This window comes from Scyliorhinus canicula, chromosome 21, assembly GCF_902713615.1.
Source record: "Scyliorhinus canicula chromosome 21, sScyCan1.1, whole genome shotgun sequence".
Classification (NCBI taxonomy): Eukaryota; Metazoa; Chordata; class Chondrichthyes; order Carcharhiniformes; family Scyliorhinidae; genus Scyliorhinus; species Scyliorhinus canicula.
In genome coordinates, this window is record NC_052166.1 from 17446096 (window position 1) to 17472520 (window position 26425).

Sequence of the window (26425 nt, forward strand, 5' to 3'; positions counted from 1 at the left end):
TCTTCTACTCTTCCATTGACTGACTTTCGCAAAGAGATTGGTGTGACTATGAAGCAGGTTTTCCCACTTTCATAGAAATTACAACACAGAAAGAGATCTTTTGACCCATCACTTCCTCTTTTGTGCTAGCTCTTCAAGTGGAGACATTCTTTTGCCCTTCTCTTTCTAATAAGCCTTTATGTTTTCCCTTTTCAAACAGTTATACAATTCTATTTGAAATGAAGTTATGACCTGCAATCCAGTAAAACATCCAATTATCCTATGTAACATTTCTTCCAACGTTTCCTTCATTCTTCTGATAATGATCTTGAGTTTACGCCCCCTTGTAGTTGATTAAATCAGTATCAGAAACATGGGTTGAATTTCCCATCCGAGTTGTAAGCCCAACATCCGGCTGATTTCATGTTGCGAACAGCAATGTGCATGTGATGGAACATCCACTGTGACCATCTTGGAGGAGACCAATTACGAAGCTGCCTGCAATAAGAGTTGGCGGGTTGTCAAAGGACAATGCGGAGGGCCCATAGAGCACAAAGTGAACGATGGCCCGCAGACCCACTGTTAAATCTTGTGTGCTGCTGAGTTGAATGGAGAAAGACATGTTGAAAATTAGAAATACCATTGTGCCGATGGGATCAGCAGCTAATTCTTCACGCCCAGCACTATCCAGTGGATCTATTTCCATGCCTACAGTAACAAGCATTTGTAAGTGGATGTCCTGACAATTTCCAATTCAGTTCTTGACATTAAGTACATGTAAACAGTTATTGTTTAAAGTGACCACTGCAGAGGATTCATATGACACTCCAATCTCCCGCTCTGTTCTTGTTTCCTAGGGATAGACGAGCAGCAGACCCAGTGGTGACTGATTTCCATAACCTTCCAAAAATGTCTGCTAATTGCCTCCATAATTACCTTAATAAGCTTCCTACTGGTGACAGACAGGTTGCCGTCACCTGTCTGAAATCACCTCAGGTAAAAGTGAGGGCAAGTGAGAACATGTCGGGGAGCTGGTCCAATACAGTTTACTTTGCCACTTTCCCAGTCCCCTTTCCTCCAAACCCCTCCAAGGGGCCAGACAAATGAAAAGATACCTTTCAAAATAACCATTCATCTTTTTTAATTTTTGGGACTCCTCTATCGTGTTCTGGAGAGAAAAAACATAATTCTTTCAGATGTTAACCTCCCATTTCTTGTATCATTTTGCTGAATCTTTGCTGTATTTATATTAGGTTTTTCATTAATATTAGCAAGTGGAAGAAAATATGCACCCATTGTATACATTTAGCAAAACATGGCCAGTAAATAAGTGTGGTTTTAAGGTTTATCATGACAAAACTCTGATTTTAACAATAATAGTAGATTTTGAATAAGAATTCTAACAAACACATGTTGATTCTACCCCCCCGGCTCACAATGTGCCTTTGCCGTTTCAGAAGCAGTGCCATCTGTTATACCAGAAGCGAAGCCCCCTTTGTGGTCCCGGTGATTGAGTTTGTCAATTAGATGTCAATGCATGTATTGGACAAAGAGTGTGTTGTGGGATAATGCCTGCTTGGCACAGAGTTGATACCGTCCAAGATTACCCTGGTCTGGGATAGATTCATGGCAGATCCCAGAGGTGTACCATGCTAACTCACTGTGACACACAGTTTCCCTGTTTTGATCATTTGCTGTATATTTTTAATATCGATGGCTCAGAGCAGAATACTGAAGTTTTGCTGAATAATTTTAAGTGAAAATTTGATAAATAACTAATAGTAAAGGCTTGGTAAGTAAATAAAACACTGATGGTGTGAGTAATGGTTTGCTGAGTAGCACTGAAGGCTCAGTGACCTTAACACTGAAGGTTTGCAGAATACACTAACACTGATGATTTTGTTATGATTCCATTATAACTTTTTACTCTCCTTCCCTGTCACTCTGGTCATTGCTGGTGTTCTAAAGTCTTGCTGCTGTAGGACAATAATTCTTGAATCTCATTTCTTTCTGGTTTTAAACATCAATGTTCTGGACAGAATTACACCACAGTGCTGACAGAGGGGTCTGAGAGATTCAGTTGCCCGCTTATGTCAGTAGGGTGGTATTGCTGCAAAACAAAAGAGAGAGAAGTTAGTGCCAGTATTCCACGAGTACAATAAAGAATCAGTGTGCCTCCCATCTCAAACATCTGCCTGTAGAATGATGCCCTCATTGTAGGCATTAACTTTAATTACATCTATAGAGTTTCTTATTTAATTCTGACAAATATATGTTGAATTTATCAAGAAATGGCATTTGTGGATTTATTAACGAAAGACAAGCAAAATAGTACATTGGGAAAAGTTTGGATCCAACAGTATCTGAATCATCATTTCCAATAGCAGCAATTGATGAATTAAGTATTGCATGTCAATGATTGCGTAACATTGTACCAAATCTAGCAGATGCTTTCTAACCTTACAGTAGAAAGGTGCTTGATAAATTTAACATTGATCACCATGGTGATCCCCAAGGGGTGCTCCTGATAATAGTAATAATAATCTTTATCGTCACAAGTAGACTTACATTAACCCTGCAATGAAGTTACTGTGAAAAGCCCCTAGTCACCACATTCCGGCGCCTGTTCGGGTACGCAGAGGGAGAATTCAGAATGTCTAAATTACCTAACAGCACGTTTTTCGGGAGGAAACCGGAGCATCCGATGGAAACCCACGCAGACACGGAGAGAATGTGCAGACTCCACACAGACAATGACCCAAGCTGGGAATCGAACCTGGGACCCTGGAGCTGTGAAGCACCAGTGCTACCCACTGTGCTGCCCTAATGTATATCTCAAAGCTCTGTACTCATGGAGAGGAATAATTTTTATTTCCACTGTCTAGCTGTTAATTTGGCAGAGTGAATTGCTCAGAACTTGCCCATTTTTAACTTGTGGATTTTGTGCAGGTTCTACAACATGCAGTTGATTCACTTCATCAGATTGTCGCTTAGGAAAATAACTCATCGATTTGCATTCCTACCAATCTGTTTCACCCTCAGATGACAAGTTATATCAATCTTTAGGTGAACTATCAAATGGAAAGATGAGGGACTTTTGTGATGCATCCCCTCAACCACTTTCAGGGGCTGGATTCTCCGACCCCCCCGCCAGGTCGGAGAATCGCCGGGGGGGGGGGGAGCGGCGTGAATCCCGCCCCCGCCGTCTCCGACACCAGAGATTCGGCGGGGGCGGCAACTGCGCCGCGGCTATCGGAGCCCCCCCCCCCCCCGGCAATCCTCCGGCCCGCGATGGGCCGAATTCCCGCTGCTGTCATGCCGGTCCCGCCAGCGGGAATCAAAACACCTCCCTTGGCGGCGGGCATGGCGGTACGGGTGGTCCTTGGCCCGAGGTCTTTTGGAGGGGGGGGCGCGGGGGGCCGATCTGGCCCCGGGGGGTGCCCCCACGGAGGCCTGGCCCGCGATCGGGGCCCGCCAATTGACGGGCCTGTGCCGTGGGGGCACTCTTTTCCTTCTGCGTTGGCCATAGCATTCACCATGGCGGAGGCGGAAGTGACCCCCTCCCCAGCGCATGCGCGGGGATGACGTCAGCAGCCGCTGATGCTCCGGCGCATGCGCGGACTTCCGCCGGCCGGCGAAGTGCCTTCGGCCCCGGCTGGTGTGGCGCAAAAGGCCTTTTCCGCCGGCCAGGCGGGGCGCCAACCACTCCGCGCGGGCCTAGCCCCTCAAGGTTAGGGCTTGGCCCCTAAAGATGCGGAGAAATCCGCACATTTGGGGTGGCCCGACGCCGGAGTGGTTCACGCCACTCCATCGCGCCGGGACCCCCCGCCCGCCGGGTACAGGAGAATCCCGGCCCAGGTTCAGGCCTCATTAATATTTTCTCACCGAGCCGTAAGCATCAAATGGGCAAAACCTGCTGCAGCTCAACATTTCATTGGGAAAAAGATTGCTCTGCTACCTGACACAGCTCGCCGCAGGGATGCCTGTTTGGGGAGGGGACTGGATGCCAGAGTTGCTCCTTCTTGCTCCATTTTGGGACGGTCTCTGCAATCCCTTTCTCTCAGTACCTGGAGAAACAGGATTGGCGTGTACCTCCTGTACTGTAAATTCTATGTCTGTGATTTGCACATTTCTCCTCAGATGTTTCTCCTCATGCCTTGGATCCCAGCCAACATATTTAAAAAGCCTCCTACTGATTTTGCAGGGATTGCTGACTGCTCATTTAAAGACCTGCCTGAAGGTTCATTCAGGTGGACAAATGAGTGCAATAGATGCCCATCAGCCTTTTATGTGATATTTACCCATTTTTCATCTGAGAATTGGATGCCTGGCTGGTGACGGTTTCAGAAATAGGTGCAGAAATTGATCATTTGGCCTCTTGATCTTGTTTCTCCATTGAACAAGATCATGGTTGATCTGATTGTGGCTTTAACTCCATTTTCCTGCACACTCCCATAAGCATTTCCCTAGTCGATCAAAAAACTATCCCTATCAGCTTTAAATTTATTCAATGACCCTGCCTCTGCTGCTGTCTCTGGAGGAGAGAATATTTCAAGGATCAATAACCTTCAAAGAGAAGGAATTCTTCCACAGTTCCTTCTTTAATGAAAGATCCCTTATTCTGAAACGGTGCCCCTATTTCTAAATAATCCAAAAAAAATCAATTTCCAAGTTCTTTTCCTGCTTTGGACCTGCCCAGTTTCAACCCAGCCAATTTCTTGCCCTTTTGACTTCAATCTCTTTTGGCACTTTGTGCAACAATTTTATTTTTGGGATCTGTGTTTAACCTATCATTGACTGATGTTTGGTATGGAAGAGGGAGTGGTCACACTGTAGAATCTGCATCAAGTACAAACAATAACATACAGAAGGGTAGGGATAAAGAGACAGGAGAGTCCCGACAAAATTAATCGAACTGAGCAACTAAAATCTTGATCTTAATAGGGTTTTCGATCTGTCAGGGATGGAAATTATTTCAAACTATTAGATTAGTGTTCAAAATAAGCTTATTTTAAATTGTATCAGTTCATCAGAAGAGATAAAAAAAGATTGCAATTCTATTGAACTAAACATAACTTGACACCTTGCATATCATGAATGCTATTATCATTGAATAAGTTTGTTCAAAATTCTCCTGCTGCTGCAAGTTGTGAACATTGATGATGGGAGTGTGGTGAGGTTGAGGGTAGGTTTTGTCATTGCTGGTGATAGAAACCAGCCCAGTATCACCGGGCATGTAGGAAATAAAAGATTGGCAGAAAATTGAAACTTCTAGCACAGAATTTCTGAAAAACCTTGCTTACAAATCCCAGACCTTACAATCAATTTGAACTATTGTGTTGATGTAGGTTAGAAGAATCCACAGCACTTTCAATTTTGTTACCAAAGGTGTTGTCCAAACACATTATGGTTGTTGAAATAATTGACCTTCGCCATGTTTACCGGTTGGTATTATCCAATCGGAGCTAAGTACATAGAAAACTACAGGGCATTATATCAAAAATACTGTGCAAGGTCACAGTTCTCCCTCTGTGTTATGCTCACAAGAAATAATGGCTGCAGGGTCATTTTACTGTTGGGATTTTAACAGGGATTAGCTGAACCTCTGTGATCAACCCTACATTTTTGCACAAATCAATAGAAAACCAGAGCAGGCCAGCATTTGCTTTACTACTTCACCAAGTTCATCTGCTGAACTATCAAGATATTTTTGCCTTCAAGATTTCACACAGCCGACAGGTGGTGCAATGATGGTTGAAGGAAGATGGGGATCACAGTGATAGTCCAGGATCTACCTGAAACCTAGAAATCAGAGAAACAATCTCAAAGACTGGGGCTTATCAAGGGCCATCATAACCCAAAAGTGATATCAAGTGACATTAAATTCAGTTAGCCGCTGCACTATCAGTAAAACCCGTTGCCAATAGTTACTTTGTGAAATAAATGTATTAGAAAGGAACACAAAAAAATTATCAAAACTAATCTGTTGTTCTGTAAAAGTTTCAAAATGAAATCCTTCTCAGAGCCAAATATTTATTTATTTCTTCAGGTCCAGTCATTTTGGAACACTGAGTTGGTAGAAAATATGGAAATGATTGCAATTTTTCATGATAGCAATGTGTGTCTCCATTTATAAAACTCTAAATCCTCAAAATGTCATAGTTGAGGTCATGAACCTTTACATTGGCTGCCCCCTCACTCATTTCCATCCATATTGTTCACTGCACTCAGTGGTCTGTGTCAGCATCTGTATCATACTTGCCCTTAAAAATAATCTTTCTGCATTTTTATTTTTACAGTATGTTTTAATAAGAATACATTCATTTTATTGTTATACCATTCATGGTGGGTGACTAATTGTATAGATAAGGAATTAGCATTATGTATATTAATCTAAAACGCAAATTACAATACAGTATCTATTACAATAACATTTGTTGTCTGATAATTTTGACTCATAGTGCAAGACAGTATGAGATAATGAAGGATCAATTGGAGTGCTGCAGAAGTAACCACCCAATGATTTTCATGATTTAGGTGAAAATGTGAACCAGATTCCAATGCATCAATATCCTTTCCTCCATTAAAGCAAGGATCTCTAAACTTTTACAAATACCACCTGTGTACACATGACCTTGTGAGGTCACCATTTTCCAAGCAACCGCATCATATACCATTTAGCATTCAAAGAGAAAACAAAGAGTACCCAAGTTACATTTTACTAATATGGATTTTCTCATGCCTAGCCTGCTGGTCTTTGCAATAGTTCTAGAGAGCCAGACTGAGGTGGAGAAGCAGTTCACAAAAGGTATGCATTCATTTTCTTTGCTTGGGGAATCTACCTTCTAATCTAAAGAAGGAGAAGCAGAAAGAAGCATCAGTGTTCAGTCTGAAAGCAAGGAGAAAGAGAAATGGTTTCGTGTCAGAATAACAGAATAAAAACTACAGCATATAAAGATTCTGCCTTCTTGAGGACTGCCAAGGTGGCTGGGTGTGGGAAATGACAGCTGGCAGGCAGAGTTTGCACAATGGAGCAGAAGATATGAGGGACACATGAGGTTGGCAACATTGGAATTTGTTGAAGATGAGGTTGCTCAATTGATATCAAAGACTAGGAAGGCACATAAATCAGGCTGACAGACAAGACAAATTTTTGCATTTTATTTTATTCAGAAAGTAAAATGCTTCTTCAGTTTAAAAAGAGTACATTAAAATTCTCTAAACAAGATCTTAAAGGATAATGACACCGAGAGTTGCTGATGCATATTTTTTGATGTGTCAACATCGTCTGAATTTAAAAATATAAATGAAGTTTGAAACACTTTGGAAACAATATGATTTTAAGCTATGACTGACGAAATGATGAAGACATTAGTTATAAGGCAGCAGAGGAATACAACAGAATACAACTTAGAGCCCTGTATTTGGAATAAGAAGAGCATGTTAAGCAATGGGTTAAATAAAAAGCAAGAAAAAAAAATCCCAATAAACATGGCAAGCCTTTCAGGATGAGTACAACTGAAGAAGCAGAATTGCATGATTATTCAGGACTAGGATTGCCAACCCGCCAGGATTGCCCTGGTGTTTCCAGCAATAAAAGGCTAATCTTGAGGCTGCAAAGGACACTACAGAAAAATAGACAGGGTAATTAAAACATTTAAAAAATGTTCTTTGAACATTTTTATTTACTGGCTATAAAAAATTTTAGTCATGGACACAAGTGCTGTTTGACTGATGGAAAATAAATCACCCAATTGAGTAAGGAAGAGTCTTACTGTTGGGGTAGCTATGTTGCGCACCATGTGGATGGACATGTTGGGTGACCAATTGCAAGGGTCTGACAGGTTATTGTGACAGGAAGTCATGTGATGAAACCTCCAGGAATATGTCCAACCAGGGTTGGCAACCCTATTTATGATCCAAGACACTGTTGCATAGTTAATAGAGAGAGCATAGATTCATATGCATTGTCCATGAGAACTGTCTTCGATATTGTGCCCGCTACTGACTCAAGAAGACAGATCAACTCCTAGCTTTTAAATCTGCCAAAAGAGTCCTATCAGGGCTTAACAGCTCTGGAGAACAGAAAGTTGCACCGGCATTGTGCTCGGTTACAATTGTGCATTTTGTCATTAAGTTTTATTAAGCTTGCATTTGTGATTATAATTCAAGCGTAGCATGAACCAGGCAGCCTGATTCATTGCTCCCTGCCTTCCATGTCCTGGACAAGCCTTACTTTGCTGTTCTGCACTGCTATCATTCACTTTATTTTACAGTAGGTTGGTTGGCTATATTTTTCATATTGCTAGTCAATTTACACAGTAGCATCCATGCATTCAATCTAAATGTCTAAATTTTTAAGTTTTTGAAATATAGCCAGTGTTCTAGGGACTTTAGCTTCCTGGCTTTATATAAATTTTTCTTATATAATCTATTTTCAAGGGAAACAACAATATTAAACAAAAAAAACAGTAACATAATAAATGTTGTGAAAAAATCTACTTCATTACAATTGAACCAGAAAAATGTTGAAGCAGCTAAAATGGCCTAGTGATGTTATCATGTGCATGGACATCAATGCTGTGACATTTGGAAGTCAAATTTATCTTCTAATGAAAATCAGGAGAATGCCTATTTTTGCTAAAACACAAGGTGAGTTAACAAAAATACATTTTCAGATACTATGGCCGGGATTCTCCGCCGGGGTGATTCTCCGTTATGCTGGTGCCCGGGGGTTTCCCGACGGCATGGGGCTGCCCCACAATGGGAAACCCCTTTGACCGGCTGGCGTAACGGAGAATACCGCCGGCCAGTTGGGGCAGAAATGTGGCACAGCAGGGTGGAGAATCCCGCCCTATGCACTTCAAAGCTGTGCATTCCTACAATTTTGCTGGCTGTTGTCAATTGTTGGAAGAACATTCATTGTGCTGCTTTTCATTTGAGAAACTTCAGCCCCAAATTATTTTGCGGTCCAGCTCAATTTGTGTGGATGAAATCTAAATTGAGCAAGGCTAAACCCAAGCTTATTTCAGCTCAGTTTGCTTTTGTGATGATGTGACCAAATTCAGCTTGAGTGTACCACAAGTCAAACTCCCATTCGTCCTGTATAGTTTCAGTTATGGTCTAGCTCACTTTTGTGTGAATGCATATTCAGTAAGGGATAAGCTTCTGTTTTCAAACTCAATGTGAGCACTGAATCTAGCCAAAATTAGCACCCTCCTATTGTCCCTCCCCCACCCCCCAAACCTGATATAAGATCACTTTGGAATATCCCTGAGCTTGATTGCAACCAAAAAACAGACATCCACCCTACAAATATATCACTAAATACATGAAAAATAAATCCAAAGTAGAAGGTGAAAAATGTCAAGATGAAAGTAAAGAAAGTTTACAATTGATAATGTGCGATTATTGGGTGATTTTGGTGACCTTACAGCAACAAGCCAAGATAAAGATGAATTTCAACAAGAACTTGATAAAATTGGTCAAGAAAAAAATCTAAAAGGAAGAAAAAGTGTCTGCAGAGAGAGAAAAAACATCATTACATCATCACAGTTAACAAATGTATCAAAAAAAAGTCATGTCAGTAATTTAATTTAGAAATTTCATCCTCATCATCACCATCATCAAAAAGCAGTTAAAAGAACATGATCGTTGTAAATGATTCTTGTGAATGATAAAGAACATGATTTGTTGAAATTGTGTAAAACATGATGCTTGGACATGGCAGAAGACATGATGCTTAGGAAGGATGAAATATATGAATCTTGGGAATGAACCTAGACTCTTGTGGTTTTGGGATTTAACTGAAGGTTGTTGTCATCATGAATGAATCAGCAATCAGCATAGGGAATTTTCTTCAGAACACCAGGACAACTAACAATGGCAATGAGAGCAAGAACAAGTGTCAGACATAAACATTCAAGGATGTTATCAACACTTCTGGAGTTCTCCCAAGTTCGCCTCCTTCCTTTGCCCAGTGTTAAAGATGTAATGCAGCTGTTTCACATGGGCATGTGGTGAGGTGGATATGTAATTGTACCGAATGAACTTTGGGCTAATGGACTCATGGCATGGTGAAAGGAGTCCCAATTCCTCTTACCGTGTCTTTGGAAGACCTACGTCTCTTGAAGCTGGAGGTCAGTGTTGAAGTGAGCGATCTAAAAGGTGCTTTCTTTTTAGGGTCAGGCTCTGCGCTACCATTTTTTCTATCCTAGAACAGATATATTTGATGTTATTGAGTTTTTTCTGTCGGTAGTAGCTATTTATAATCTAGCTTTGTCTAATAACTGTTCTGGCAAGCAGAAATCAAGTAGATGTACACTACAGATATTTGGCTTGGCAAATATATGTGGTAACCTGGCCTAAGAAAGGCAGTTCCAGTGAGCTGTCCAGGAAAGGAAGTGATTAATCACTATCGGGGTCCATATTGTCATCAGGTAAAGGAGGGTCTGTCAAGCAGCACTAATGGCAGAATCAAAGGAAAAAGTTCACCACAAGCTGAGATTTGTGAAAGAGCAGTGAATCTAATGAACGTGGCTCAGATCTTGAAGATGAGAATGTATGAACCTTTGTGTATGTAGTGCACTGGCCACTAATACACTAGTGTTCTTTGTGTGAGTTTTAAAGCAATTTTAGAAGTAAAATAAAATCTAACAAATTATTAGAATCAATATGAATTGAAAAAAAAATAAGTATCTTTCTAAATACTGCAAAATAAAATGCACCATTGTCATTAAATCACATTCACACTATTATGTTTTTTAAAATCGATGACTTTGTGTTGTGAGCTGTATATTACTTTGAGGCAAAACAATCAGGTCCTTCCAATGAGTGACTCTTGTTCCAAATTGATTCCTCCACTAGTGTCCTGAAGAGCTGGTCCTTTTCAAAGAATGCAGAGGATGCATTTGAGAACCTTGACTCAAATAGCCAGTAGTCGACTCCACTTCATATATCTAAGACTGAGCAGTCATTATTTCCTGTGTGAAGCTGTACTCTTCATTCACTTGGATCCGTTACTATTATAATTTTGTTTCAAACCAAAAGAAAAACATTTTTAAAAATCTTGAGTTCTGAATTGTGGAGCCAAAAGTACAGTAACAAGAGTGCCAATGTAGACAAAGTCTGCCAAGTTTGAAAACAAAATTGGAATTCTTTTAAAAGAATTTTCACATTGAAAAAGACCCTGGCAGAGAGACAGATGCTAGTAAACAGACACATGGACTGATCGACAGTCAAGACACTCAAAAGACAGACACTAGAGCAAGATGATTTTCATAGTATTGATCCAGTTTGTGTGGTGCAAAAGTTAAATTACACAAAAGCCTTAGGAAAATTAGCTTTCTATCACTGTAGGATTGAATTTAGCACTGAATCTGATTAGGTACTCTTTACATAAGTACATCTCTATTTTGTATTTCCTTCAACACTAACCACATAATGAAGGAAAAGAAGAATCACGAAAACAGCCATTTCTGTTCTCTAAATTTTTGTTCTTAATTTTTCCCAATTTTGCAGGAGGAATGATAGTTCTCCCGTACACATTAACATTCTTTCAAAATTCACGTCGCTCTCTTAATAGATAAGATCGGTTAGTGAGGTGAAACAGCCAATGGTGGAGATTGTACGTAGCAACATTAGCAATGGACATGTTCATAAGAAATTTCTTTACCCATAATGGAAGTGTTCATCCTTTTAACATAAATGGATCAATCTCATAATCGAAATAGCAGACAAAATAGCAACCTGGCATCCTGGCACTGCCTGTGTGCCTGGGGGTAATATCCTGCCAGGTCCTCGACCACCCAGGGGTTACAATTTACTCAGAGCCCCCCCCCCACCCCCCAGCGCGGTCCTCATATCTGGTCTCCGGTGGTAGAGACCAGTAATGATTCCTGCCAGGTTGGCACTGCCAAGGGATGGGGGCAGAAAGTGGATAGGGTCTGAAGGGCAGGCATGATGGGAGGGAGAATTTAGCAACCCAGTAACAGGATGTTGGCACTTAGGTGAGGGGGGGGGGGGGTTCCTGGTACTGGCAATTGGCAGGGAAGAGAGTTCTTTGCCGCAAGAAGGTGGCGGAGCCTAAAGAGAGGCACACTAGGAAGGTCCTGATGTCAGCAATCCTTGGGGGCGTGGGAAAGGAGGATGATGTTGGCGAGGATGGTGGTGCAGTGAGGGGGCATGGGTCACTGAGCTCCGTTGCAGGCGATGTTAGGGTTTTGAGGGGTGCCTTGTCTGTCACATTGAAGCCTGTGAACATCGGCTTGCCGGCGTGTTTAGGTCCCGTTCTTTTCAATGCCGGTGCAATACATGCCTCCCTCCAGAATAACAGCTGGCGTGATCCGCACTGATTTTCATGCCCAAAATGACGCTGAGTAATTTTGGGGGGATATTCCACTTATATATTTCAGTACGGAGAGAGCCACCTGAATACCTTGGCAGTGCCAAGATGCCACCTTGGTGGCACTGCCAGAGTGCCAGGCTAGCAATGCAAGGTGCTTGGGTGGCACCAGCAGTGCCAGGGTGTCAGCCTGGCCAGAGGCCAACCTTACCTGGGCCTCAGATCGTCTGGGTGGCCCCTCAAGTGCCGTTCCACCTGGTTCCCGTTTGTGGGGACCAGTGGGATCTCCTTGGCGAGGCCAGTAGATGCCAGGTGGCCGTTCAATCCGGCGTAGACATTGATAAGTGGGTTTTTAAGCTGACTTAACTATGTGAGTCTGGGTCCCACTCATCGTGCGCGGCATCCAGATCACAACGTCTCGTGACACCTGAACTGGATTTTCCGCTCCATGAAGCTGGCACTGTGGGTCACAATGAAGCGGAGAATTCGGAGTCAGGGCGAAATTGAGGTTCGCAGCAGGCATCGAACTGACTGGCATGCTCTGGCCCCTCACTGGTGGCGTATTTGGGGTTAGCACCCGCACGTCAGTGGGAGGATGCTAACAGATGCAAATGGATCTTAACGATCAATTTACATGCACGAAGCGGACCCAACACCAGATTCTCCAGGCCGGGACTCACATGGGCGCGGTTCACTACAGGTAGCACCATTTCTACCTGACGTGGTAGTCCCCGAGATGGGCCAAGGTGGTAACGCCTTAAGGGTGTTGCCCCCAAAGGTCACCCCACAATGCACTGCCTGCCCACCTTTCCCCTACCAGATCTCCGCCAACTGCACCGCCCCTACGAAGACCCCTTAAAGTGGGGAACTCCCTCCCGCAACTAAAGGGACCTCCCACAGAAACCTCCTGAATAGAGGGATGCCCCCAGGGGCCCTCTTAACAGGGAGACCCCACCAGGGGTCCTCATAATAGGGAGACCCACCTCGGACCTGCTAACTAAAGGAACCCCCCACTGAGACTGCCTAACTAGAGGGACTCCCTGCAGAGACCCCCCTAACTAGAGGGACCTCCCACAGGGGTCCCCTAAATAGAGGGATTCTCCCCAGAGATTCCCAGAAAAAATTGCTAGAGAGCAGCCCAGACAGGGGCAGTGACAGAAGTTACAGGTGTAACACCTGTCCATTCCTGGAAAGAGAACAGCTGTAACCAGTGGCGGACTGGGTCTAAAAATATTGGTTGCCAGGAGACAAAGGGGGCCCACTCACAACTACAATGCTATCATTTAATTTTCATAACGAATAAATAAAATTTTCAAAAAATACATATGGGAAAAAAGGGTACAATTAAAATATTTGTGGAAAAAATGTGTATTTCTTAGTAATTACAGTGGACATGTACTGTACATATTACTGGCAGTAGATACCAAATGTAAATACAGAATGTTATAATTAGAACATAGAACAGTACAGCACAGAACAGGCCCTTCGGCCCTCAATGTTGTGCCGAGCCATGATCACCCTACTCAAACCCACGTATCCACCCTATACCCGTAACCCAACAACCCCCCCTTAACCTTACTTTTATTAGGACACTACGGGCAATTTAGCATGGCCAATCCACCTAACCTGCACATCTTTGGACTGTGGGAGGAAACCGGAGCACCCGGAGGAAACCCACGCACACAGGGGGAGGACGTGCAGACTCCACACAGACAGTGACCCAGCCGGGAATCGAACCTGGGACCCTGGAGCTGTGAAGCATTTATGCTAACCACCATGCTACCCTGCTGCCCCTAATGAAATAAATTGAATTATTTACTTATTTTTTAAAATTTTAAGTAATTGGTTGATATTTTTAAATAGTTTACTGCACAATTTACACATTAACAGATAGTTCAAAAGCACAATAGAGCATTGCATGCAGTCCACTATATTAAGAGCAATCATTTGTGTTCGCTAGATGATTGTGCGAATTTGCCAATAATTGCTTCTGGATCCAATTCATCTAACAATTCCTTTTCAATGGATAGCGACATGTATGATTCCAAATTCTCCTCAGACAGTGAATTTCTTAACCTTGTCTTTATGATCTTTAGCTTTGAAAATGTCCTCTCACATTGGACTTGAGTAACTGATAGTGTGCAGATGACTTTATAAAGTTCATAAAGGTTATCATATGCCTTGTCATGAAGTCTGTTGGATGCCAGAATTTTTAGTACACACGATGGGCAAGTGCTGCAAATTTTACAATTGTTGCAACTGGAATCCATATTCTCACCATCATTAAGCAATAGCTTTAATACATCAAAGTTTGAAGCAAAAGAAAACAATTCCAAAATTACTTGATCTTTGCGGATTTGTGGAAACAGCTTAATAATACCTTCCAATGCTTCATCTTCAAGGCCCTTCTCTGCAATAGTTTTAAACTTTGCTGGGTCCAAGCAGGACAGATCTTTATGCAACTGTTTGTGTTGTACAAAGTGTGATTCGAGTGACTGGACAATGCGATCCATTATTAGGTTAAACACATTTACTCGAAAATCAGCTAGAGAATCTGAGGAATTTCTTTCATCATCAATAAGCTCATCTGCCGTTCTTTTCTTCTTCCTCTGCTTCTTAACTGGCAATGCTGTTTCCAACGCATCAATTTCCAATGTTTGATTTTCATCCATATTCATCTGTGAAATCCTATCATTACATTTATTTACAAATTCCAAAGCCTTGCTGTGAACGTTATCAAATGTTCTTGTCTGTTCCTTCAACTTTGTTGTAGCTGAATCTACCAAACTCCATGCAGTAAACATATCTAAACCACTTGTCTGTAGATAACTTGATAACGGGGTTGTAGTTTCAAATATATACAAGTAAATGCTGTCAATATGGTTTCAAACTTTAGAAGACTTTGAAGTAAAACTTTTGCTTCCTGTTTTGTTTTTGCATCAAACTTTTCTGAATATTGTATCATTGATAAACATGTCAATAGATTTACGAAAGTACTGGCAGCGGCATCATCAAAACGTCCAAATATAGTTGTTGCTGCATTGGATTTTCCTGACCATCTGGTCTCACCAATTAGCTTTAATTGTTTCATTTTTTCTTGTCCTAGATGTTTTCCAACAACTTCTATCCACACAGCCATTCTCTTGTATGATGCTTTCACAAAAGTTGCTATATTCTGGAGCAAATTGAAAAAAGAAACTGCAAGCACACAACATTTTGTTGTTTCAGTTATCACCAAATTCAAGACATGGGCATAGCACCATATATGAACATGTTGATCAGCCACATCAGCAATTTTACTTTGTAAACCATTATACTGGCCATGGTAGCTTGCAGCGCCATCTGTGCTATCAGATAAACATTTTTGGGGGTCAATTTTAAGATGCTGTAATGTTTCAATCAATAGATCAAAAAGTCCCTGTCCTGTACCATCATTACTTGGCACAACTGAAAGTAGTCGCTCACAGATAATACCTTTAAGCACATACTGAATAATAATGCTAAACTGATCGATGGATGAATTATCTTGTGTTGAATCAACCTGAATAGAATAATATTTTGCTTGAGAAACTTCATGACTAATTCTTTCTTGTATCATATTCTTCATAATTTTGATTAACATGTTTATAGTTGTTTTACTCAGGAATGTAACAAGTCCACCACGGCCTTTACTTTGAGCCTTTCCTTGTTGCTCTAATCGTTTGATTCTTTGTTTAGACTTGTTTTGCACTGCAGAAACGTGAGCTGCTATAATGGGGTCATATTTTGCCATCAACTGCACTGTAGCTAAAAAATTGCCATGATTCATTGCCTCATTATCTAGAGTGTAGGCCGATTCATTTCTGTGACCTCGAAAAGGATGTGCTTGCTTGCCTAACATCTTTATGATGTCTATAATCCTCATGACAATACTTCTCTGCTTCAATACTTCTTCTTTCCTTTTAATTAGTGATGCTGCAAACATTTATCTAAGGTGCCATCATTAACCACACTGATATATTGCTGAGCATTTCTGACATGTGTTGTTGTCGATTCATGTAAAGTCAAGCTCTGGCTAATACGCTTGTAGTCACTAAAGCCACGTACAAAGGGTGATGGATTACAAGTGTTGGGAAACTCAAATGCTAAGCAGTATGAACAATATAAGCATCTATTTTCTTTGTTATATGTTAGCCATTTTCTTGGGACTGAGTCATTCATAATTTTCCTCTCATACAAACGAGCATCAAATGGCAGATCATCAAGTGGCTGAAGTGGATGTTCAGCAAAAAACTGTTTTAGCTTTGCTCGTGATGGATATTGGAAGATTCCAGTAATTGATCTTTCATTTTCTTGCGTAGGTTCATTTACAGGATGTGCTTCAGAAACCAAGTCATTTATGCTTGAAGGAATATCTGATTCCCTGTCACTAGTTGAAGCTATGTGTTCAGATGTTGCAACTACAGGCAGTACAGATACCGGAACAAGGAAGCCAGAAGAAATATTGGGCCTGGGTTGATTAGTAATGGATGCACTTGTATTTGTCTCTACATTCAAAGTAGCTCTTCTCTGTTCTTGTAACTCGCATGTCATTGCATCATCACCATGAGCATTGTTTCTTGCTACTTGATTATTTGTTGCAGAACTGGATATTGATGTGGATTGTGCTTGTGGTAGTATAAACTCTGTAATAGGCCTGCATCGCTTGGCTGATTCCTTCCTTTCTGCTTCTTTTTGTTCTTTGCGTCTTAGTGACCCAGATTTATGCTTTTTCTTTTCCATGCTGGTAGGGGTAATATTCCTGAAATAAAAACTTAATTAAAAATAGCCCACATTGGGAAAAATGAATATTGATGATTGCAAGAATAACTTGAAGGAACGCCAGATAACCCCCTACTTGATAAAAAATATAAAATAACTTACTTACACTTCAATAGGCTATGTTCATTAGTCAATACTACTGTGGCCTATGCAGCTTCAGAAGAGGAGACAATCCACTGTCCAGTGTTCACACCAGCAAGCAACTGAGACAACTGTTGAAACTTAGAAGTTTGGTCTGACTATAGTAAGACATTAAGAATGGTGCCACGACCAAAGTTAACATGTCCAGTTTGATACCAGTGTAGTGTTACAAGTGGCAACCCTTTGAGTTTACCGATCATGGCTTATCACTTCAATATCTTTGACCTCATGATTCACGGTCAAAGGTACCGCTTCTCCTTTTCGGTGACCTCACGACCCTATGTACTGCTTAATATCCTTTCAAGTTGCCGACCATCTCAAATCACGAACTGTAACTTTATCTTTAAATTCACACACTCTTGCTGAAAACGTGGATTTCCAACTATGTCCGACCCGGGTGAACCAGCCCCCCCCCCCCCCCCCCCCCCCACTCCTTTTCACATCCGTTTACACTGCTTCGTTCCTTCATACACTGAGTGATTATTTGTTTGTTTCTTTATTGCATTTTTATTTGGTATTGCTCTTTTTAAAAACAGTTATATTTTATTAAGTTAGGATACAAATCTCAGGAAAGAAGTTGGAGATTTATTTATCTAATTAATTATAATTTTTAAGGGCCCTTCAGAGATTCACGGGCCCCTTCTTGGCTCTCCGGGCCCCGGACCGATGTACCGGCTGAACCAAGACTACTGCTTGATATCCTTTGAAGTTGCCGACCATCTCAAATCACGAATTGTAACTTTATCTTTAAATTCACACACTCTTGCTGAAAACATGGAATTTCCTTAATTATGCCCGACCCGGGCCCCCCTATTCCACATCCTTCCACTACCTCCCCTGCTTCGTTCCTTTTCATGCACTGCTTATTTGTATCCTGTTCTCTTTTTTTTAATTCCTTTTTATTACAACAGTTGTCTGTTTGTTTCTTTCTTGCATTTTTATTTGATATAGGGGGCCCACTTGCCATCGGGCAAGCTGACACCCTGGCCAGTCCACCACTGGCTGTAACCTGTGTATAGACTCCTCAGATCCTGCAGCTGCAAGCCATTCATTCATTTCTAGTGGTGGGCTGTGATTGACAGCTTCCACAAAACAGCGGCAACTTTGATTCATTTATCTCTCTTCATGGGTGAGTGACACTTAAGTGCTGAAACCCAATGTTTACAAACATCAACCACATCAAAGAGAGGCAAGTGCATTGCAATCACCCGCTTGAGTGATTGAAATGCATTTAGTGATTGGAATAAGTATTAGAACTGTAATTTCTGTCACTGGCCCTATCTGGGCTACTCTCTAAGCCAGAAATCTTTTCTGGGGCCTCGGTGGGGGGGGGGGGGGGGGGGGGGATGCTCCCTCTATTTAGCGGGTCCCTCTAGTTAGGAGGTCTCTTTGGGGGGTTCCTTTAGCTAGGGGGTACCTGGGGGTGTCCCTATTAATAGGGTCTGTGGGCTCTCCCTATTAACAGGGTCCCTGGGGGATCTTCCTATTAAGGGAGTCCCTGGGAGTCCTTCTATTTAGGGGGTCCCTGTGGGGGTTCCTTTATTTAAGGGCTCCTTGTGGTGTATCTCCCGAGTTAGGGATTCCCTGTGTTTACGCTACCCCCTTACCTGGGTGAAGGGGCGTGCACCCAGAAAATCTGGAAGTGGGAGTCTGTTTTGCGAAACGGGGGTGGGGGGGGGGGGGGGGGGGGGGTGGTGCTGCTTTAGGTTGCGCCGGGGTGAGAGGTGGCTGGTCGCGGGACTTAGCTATTGGGCCGCCTGCTCAAAATGGCGGACTGAAAGTGGGAATCCCTCGAGAATCCCTCCTTTTTCTCGCCTTGTCATAAATTTGCATGGCGCGGGATACTGGATTGCTTCCCGATTTGGCTACCAGGGGGAACGTAAATTAGGAGCAATTCACTTCCGGTGGGAGCACAAAACGGAAAATCTCACCCCTGAATAGCTCTCTGGAGGAGTACGACTGCCGGGAACCCCGGGATCTATCAGCTGTATCTCGTCCTGATTCTTGCGGAATGCGGCCAGTAAATTGCGCCTCAGGTGTCCTAACTAGCAAGGTGAAAGTCCACTCCTTTAGCCAACAGTTACTAAAGGTCATTAATGGTTTGGAATACCAGGTGTGAAGCAATTATAAGATCAGCTGACAAACAACTGCTTTGCAAACCAATAGTAGCAGATGCAGTTTTTTGTTAAACATAAGAACATAAGAACTAGGAGCAGGAGTAGGCCACCTGGGCCCTCGAGCCTGCTCCGCCATTCAATGGGATCATGGCTGATCTTTTGTGGACTCAGCTCAACTTTCCGGCCCGAACACCATAACCCTTAATCCCTTTATTCTTCAAAAAACTCTCTCTCTTTATCTTAAAAACATTTAATGAAGGAGCCTCAACCGTTTCACTGGGCAAGGAATTCTATAGATTCATACCCCTTTGGGTGAAGATGTTCCTCCTAAGCTCAGTCCTAAATCTACTTCCCCTTATTTTGAGGCTATGCCCCCTAGTTCTGCTTTCACCCGCCAGTGGAAACAACCTGCATCTATCCTATCCATTCCCTTCATAATGTTATATGTTTCGATAAGATCCCACCCACATCCTTCTAAATTCCAACGAGTACAGTCCCAATCTACTCAACCTCTCCTCGTAATCCAACCCCTTCAGCTCTGGGATTAACCTAGTGAATCTCCTCTGCACACCCTCCAGCACCAGTACATCCTTTCTCAGGTAAAGAGACCAAAACTGAACACAATACTCCAGGTGAGGCCTCACCAACACCGTATACAATTGCAGCATAACCTCCCTAGTCTTAAACTCCATCCCTCTAGCAATGAAGGACAAAACTCCATTTGCCTTCTTAATCACCTGTTGCAACTTTATGCGACTCATGCACTAGCACCCCCAGGTCACTCTGCACAGCAGCATGTTTTAATATTTATCATTTAAATAATAATCCCTTTTTCTGTTATTCCTACCAAAATGGATAACCTCACATTTGTCAACATTGTATTCCAGCTGCCAGATCCTAGCCCATTCACTTAACCTATCCAAATCCCTCTGCAGACTTCCAGTATCCTCTGCACTTTTTGCTTTACCACTCATCTTAGTGTCGTCTGCAAACTTGGACACATTGCACTTGGTCCCCAACTCCAAATCATCTATGTAAATTGTGAACAATTGTGGGCCCAACACGGACCCTGAGGGACACCACTAGCTACTGATTGCCAAACCAGAGAAACACCCATTAATCCCCACTCTTTGCTTTCTATTAATTAACCAATCCTCTATCCATGCTACTACTTTACCCTTAATGCCATGCATCATTATCTTATACAGCAACCTTTTGTGTGGCACCTTGTCAAAAGCTTTCTGGAAATACAGAAATACCACATCCATTGGCTCCCCGTTATCTACTGCACTGGTAATGTCCTCAAAAAATTCCACTAAATTAGTTAGGCACGACCTGCCCTTTATGAACCCATGCTGCATCTGCCCAATGGGACAATTTCTATCCAGATGCCTCGCTATTTCTTCCTTCACGATAGATTCCAGCATCTTCCCTACTACCGAAGTTAAGCTCAGTGGCATATAATTACCCGCTTTCTGCCTACCTCCTTTTTTAAATAGTGGTGTCACGTTTGCTAATTTCCAATCCGCCGGGACCACCCCAGAGTCTAGTGAATTTTGGTAAATTATCACTAGTGCATTTGCAATTCCCCTAGCCATCTCTTTTAGCACTCTGGGATGCATTCCATCAGCGCTAGGAGACTTGTCTACCTTTAGCCCAATTAGCTTGCCCATCACTACCTCCTTAGTGATAACAATCATCTCAAGGTCCTCACCTGTCATAGCCTCATTTCCATCAGTCACTAGCATGTTATTTGTGTCTTCCACTGTGAAGACCGACCCAAAAAACCTGCTCAGTTCCTCAGCCATTTCCTCATCTCCCATTATTAAATCTCCCTTCACATTCTCTAAAGGACCAATATTTACCTTAGGCACTCTTTTTTGTTTTATAAATGCCCCATTCTGCTGGTTATATTAATTGTTACTTCCAAAGACCAAAATTTGATTTCCTAACTTTAGATTAGAATAGTCTTTGTTCTACATTCAGGGGTAACAGATATATGCAGATGCTTATTTTGCATGCCAATGCAATTTGCACTTCATGGAGAACAGGCAATTCCTACTGCTTTTGTGGAGACGTTGAAATTATCATTAAAAATTAGCTCTTTGGAGACAAGAAAAGCATGTGGAGTTACACGTAGTACAGATTCAACAAATCTGTTCCTCATTCATAGAACATACAGTGCAGAAGGTGGCCATTCGGCCCATCGAGTCTACACCGACCCACTTAATTCCTCACTTCCACCTTATCCCTGTAACCAAATAGCCGCCCCTAATCTTTTTTGGTCACTCAGGGCAATTTAACATGGCCAATCCACCTAACCTGCACGTCTTTGGACTGTGGGAGGAAACCGGAGCACCCGGAGGAAACCCACGCAGACACGGGGAGAATGTGCAGACTCCGCACAGACAGTGACCCAAGCCGGAATCGAACCTGGGACCCTGGAGCTATGAAGCCACAGTGCTAATCACTTGTGCTACCGTGCTGCCCCAGGTTCCAGGTATTTAAGCTCTCAAAAATGTAATCTTATCAAGATAGTGCACAGGTGTAGCATTATTTATTTATAAGACATAATTAACATTGAGGTAGACTGAAGACTGCAGAAATCAATTATAGCAAATTTTTAAACAATTCATATTTAGTTTAGTCCAAGATTCTCTGCAAAATTCTGAAACTATCAATTTGTATTCTGGAAGTGACAATAGTGAACGTTAAGCCAGTTTAAAAAAAAATGATACACACCACTTAATAGATTAAACACCAGCTGTGAACATTCTTGACGATTGCACACCTAAGAATTTAAGCAGAAGGAGGCCATTCAGCCCATCGAGCCTGCTCCGCCATTTAATGATATCATGGCTGATCTGATATAATCCTCAACTCCACTTTCCTCCTCATATCAGCACGGTGGTGCAGTGGGTTAGCACTACTGCCTCACGGCGCCGAGGTCCCAGGTTCGATTCTGGGTCCCTGTCTATGTGGAGTTTTCACATTCTCCCCGTGTTTGCGTGGGTCTCGTCCCCGCAACCCAAAGATGTGCAGGGTAGGTGAATTAGCCACGCTAAATTGCCCCTTAATTGGAAAAAATTAATTGGGCACTGTAAAAAAAAAAAAATTTTAAACTCCACTTTCCACCTTATCCCCATAACCCTTAATTCCTTTACTGATTAAAAATCTGACTATCTCAGCCTTGAACATACTTAACGACCCAGCTCCTACAGCCCTCTGCAACAAAGAATTCCACAGATCTCTGTCTTAAATGAGCGTCCCCTTACTCTGAGATTATGCCCTCTGGATTCTCCCAGAAAAGGAAACATCCTCTCCGCATCTACCCTGTCAAGTTCCATGAGAATCCTATGTATCAATACGGTCACACCTCATTATCTAAATGCCAATGAGTACAGGCCCAATTTACTCAACCTCTCCTCATAAGAAAATCCCTCAATACCCAGGATCAACCTAGTGAACCTTCTGTGGGCTATCTCTAATGTCAGTATATCTTTCCTTACATGAGGGACTATAACTTCTCAGTATTCCAAGTGTGGTCTAACTAGTGGCCTTGTATATTTTTATACTCCAATCCCTTTGAAATAAAGGCCAACATTGCATTGCCTTCCCAATTATCTGCTGAACTTGCATGCTAGCTTTTTGTGATTTAAGCACGAGGACCCCTCTTTGCTGCGGTTTTCTGCAGTCTTTTTCCATTTAAATAATATTCAGCTCATTTATTGTTCCCACTAAAGCATATAATTTCACATTTTTCTACATGATATACCATCTGTCAAGTTTTTGGCCACTCACCTAATCTGTCTATATCCCTCTGTAGACTCTTTGTGTCATCCTCAGAACTTGCCTCCCCACTTATTTTTGTGTCATCCGCAAACTTGGTAATAGTACACTCACTTCTCTTATCCAAGTCATTAATATATGTGGTGAATAATTGTGGCGCCAGCAAGGGACCCTATGACACTCCACTAGTTACAGGTTGCCATCCTGAAAATGCTCCTCTTATCCCAACTCTCTGTCTTTATGTTAGTCAACCCTCTTGATGAGACCATCAATTCACGCGACACGTGGTTAGAAGTGAACAGTGGTTTTAATCGTCTTACAACAGAGCTTGCCTGTGACGAGATGAACTCTAGATGAACTGGCAGACAGGCACCGACTGCCAAGCTTTATACAACCAGTGGGGGGGAGGAGTCATGGGCGGAGCCAAGGGTGGAGCCCAGTACAAACTTCCGTACATTCCCAGTACACCTCCCCCAGGGGCAGAGCCGCGCAACTGCTCGTGTGCCGAGCTTACAGAGGCATGGTATAACATGTGTGATAACAGTGTGAATTATGCTATTATGATTTACCACACCTCTATTCATGCTAATTTACCAATACCAACGCAATAGGCTTCTTATTGAGTAACCTTTTGTGTGGTACCATCGAACACTTTTGGAAAGCCAAGTATATTACATCTACTGTTTCCCCTTCATCTATCCTGCCCATTACCACCTCAAAAAAATTTGAATAAATTTGTCAGGCATGATTTCCCCTTCATGAAGCCATGCATTTCTAAATGTTTTGCTGCTACATCCTTTATAATGGACTCTAACATTTTCCCAATGACAGAAGTTAAGCTAACTGGCCTACAGTTTATTGTTGTCTCCCTTCTTTCCTGAATAAAGATGTTACATTGGCAGTTTTCCAATCCTCTGGGAATTTTCCAGAATTTAAGGATTCATGGAAATTTACTTACAGTATCTCTGTAGCTACTTCTTTTAATATTCTGGGATGCAACCCAGAAAAGGTCCAGGGGACTGTTCGGCCTTTAGACCCCTTAGTTTTCCTAATACTTTTTCCCGACTGATTGCTGTTGTATTTATTTCCCCTCTTTTCTGCCCTGAGACACACTATCATAAAATATGTTTGTGTAGTATCTGTATTTTCAGCACGGTGATTACAGGCTTTGGGTCCACATTGGCATGTATAACAATGGCATGTATGCACTTGTATGTAATGGGTCATGCTGGATGCCACTTTGAATATGCACCAGCGGCATGCATCAGAATGTGAATTCATGTATATATTGCCACGGCCTGTACACAGGAAGTGACGTGTCGGTAGTGCAGGAGTTCTCACCAGTGTGGCCTCAGGCATGGCGTGTGAGAGCTGCTGAAGATCTTATAGTAAACCATTTAAATTGTAGTCCCTTGTCATCATTCCTACACAAGCCAGCAACTTTACATGTTGTCAGGAGTTAGCCAAGATGGGACAAGGACTGTGGCACATCAACCCGCTCATCACCAACAATTGGAAAAAGTTCGAAAAGGAATGGCATGTATACTGCCATGCTGGCTTTTCCAATAAATTGAAGAAAGTACAAGCATGCACACTGTTTAACTTAGCGGGCCTGGAGGCCATTTAAAAATCAGATTCATTAGTCTTCCAATGGGAGGAAGACCAAGAGGGCCCTGAGGTACTGTTGAAGAAATTTAAACAGATATGCACACCCATAAAAAAGTCACATGGCGAACACGTTTTTAACATCACAAACCAGCAGCTCGATGAATCATATGCCTCAACATTGAAAATTCTGGCAAAAAACATGCATATTTGGTACTCTCACCAATGAACTTATAAGACCACATATAATGTATGGAATACACAGTGATGTTATATGTAAGCAGACGCTCCGCGAGAAAAAACTCATGTTAGAATCTGCCATTGGTACCTTCATGCTAAATCAGCAGTCCAAGAGGAACAGCAAGGAATTAAAGAGAGAAACGGAAGTTTTCTCGATGCCCAACACACCTGAACTGCAGCAGCCAACACCCACAAAAACAAAGTGCATGTTTCACATAACATTGCAATAACTGTGGCAAATGGAATCACTGTGCCAAGTGTTGTGGGTCCAAGCCACAACAACTTGCTACTACTGCAACTCGCTTTGCAGCTGGCTGCCCCTCCGAGGTTCAGAACATGAACAAAGTGAAGCTGAAGGTAAATCAAAACAACCAAAGCATCAAAACCCTTAAAACATTCTACTGCAAAAGAGTCGACTTTATAACGGGAAAAGATGAAATATTCACTCGCTCATTGCAATTCTAAATTTAAAGTTAAAATTGAGACCGGGGCAAAACGCAATTGTTGAGCCGCTTCCATGGGAAATCGAGACCTGTGCTGCACGAGATTCCACCAACAAAATAAATCCCGTTGTAGATGGTGGACAAACCATACGCACAGAAGGCACAGTTACCCTGCACTGTATGCAGGGCAAGTTCCAGTTCCACGTAGTGGACTAGGACGTCAAACCAATGTTGGGTTTCCAGGACGTTGGGGCTAATGCACCTTGGGCCAGATTGTACACACCCTACAGCAACAAGCCCCAGAGATGCTAGAATACAAAGACTGGTTTGACTGTGATATTATTGGGAAGCTGCCCGTCATACATCACATAAGGCTGGACGAATCAGTAACGCCCACTCTCTGTGCTCCAAGAGTATCCCATGCCATGAAACAGAAGGTGGTTGATGAATTGGATAGAATGGCAATGCTGGGGTGTAATAGCCCCTTTGGATGAGGCCACAGAATGGGCTTCTGTGATGGCAACTGCGGGGAAGAATGATGGCGCAGTCAGGATCCTAGTTCACCGAAATAAAGCACTTCTGAGACGCCCGCCATCCTATGAAGAAGGTTGATTAGGCCATTGCCGACATGCCCAATTCTAAGGTTTTCAGCACCCTGGAAGTTGTAGGGAAATTGACGTTCAATGATTTATTTTAGTTTAGTTTATACACAATCAAAGTATGTCAACCCAATATGGTTTTATGCTGAATTCTGGGCACGAGCTCATCACATGACTTAGCCTTAGCATAACATTCAAACTTCACAAGAGATAAAGAACATATGGCCTTAAGGCAGTGATGTAAGACATCAAAGTTGAACAATTACTGGTCTGGAATTATCCACCTCCGCAATTGTAATTATCATCTCCGTTCTCTAAATTCAAAGTCCTATTGTGCAAAGAAAAGCAAGTATTAAAACAGTCAGCCTT

At 42.3% G+C, this 26425-nt stretch overlaps 1 protein-coding gene across 7 annotated transcripts in view; it reads right to left on the reverse strand.

Moving 5' to 3' along the window:
- Window positions 1-207: 207 nt before the first annotated feature.
- Window positions 208-26425, reverse strand: part of LOC119955564 (glutamate receptor ionotropic, NMDA 1) — a 221420-nt gene continuing 195202 nt past the window's right edge. For 2 of the 7 annotated variants that reach the window (XM_038781881.1, XM_038781875.1), the window contains 2 exons: window positions 10082-10192; window positions 208-2089 (listed from right to left, as the gene is read on the reverse strand). In XM_038781881.1, coding sequence (XP_038637809.1) covers window positions 2021-2089; window positions 10082-10192 — 180 coding nt within the window. In that variant the 3' untranslated portion in view covers window positions 208-2020. The other 5 variants (XM_038781882.1, XM_038781877.1, XM_038781880.1 and 2 more) reach the window with 4 other exon arrangements.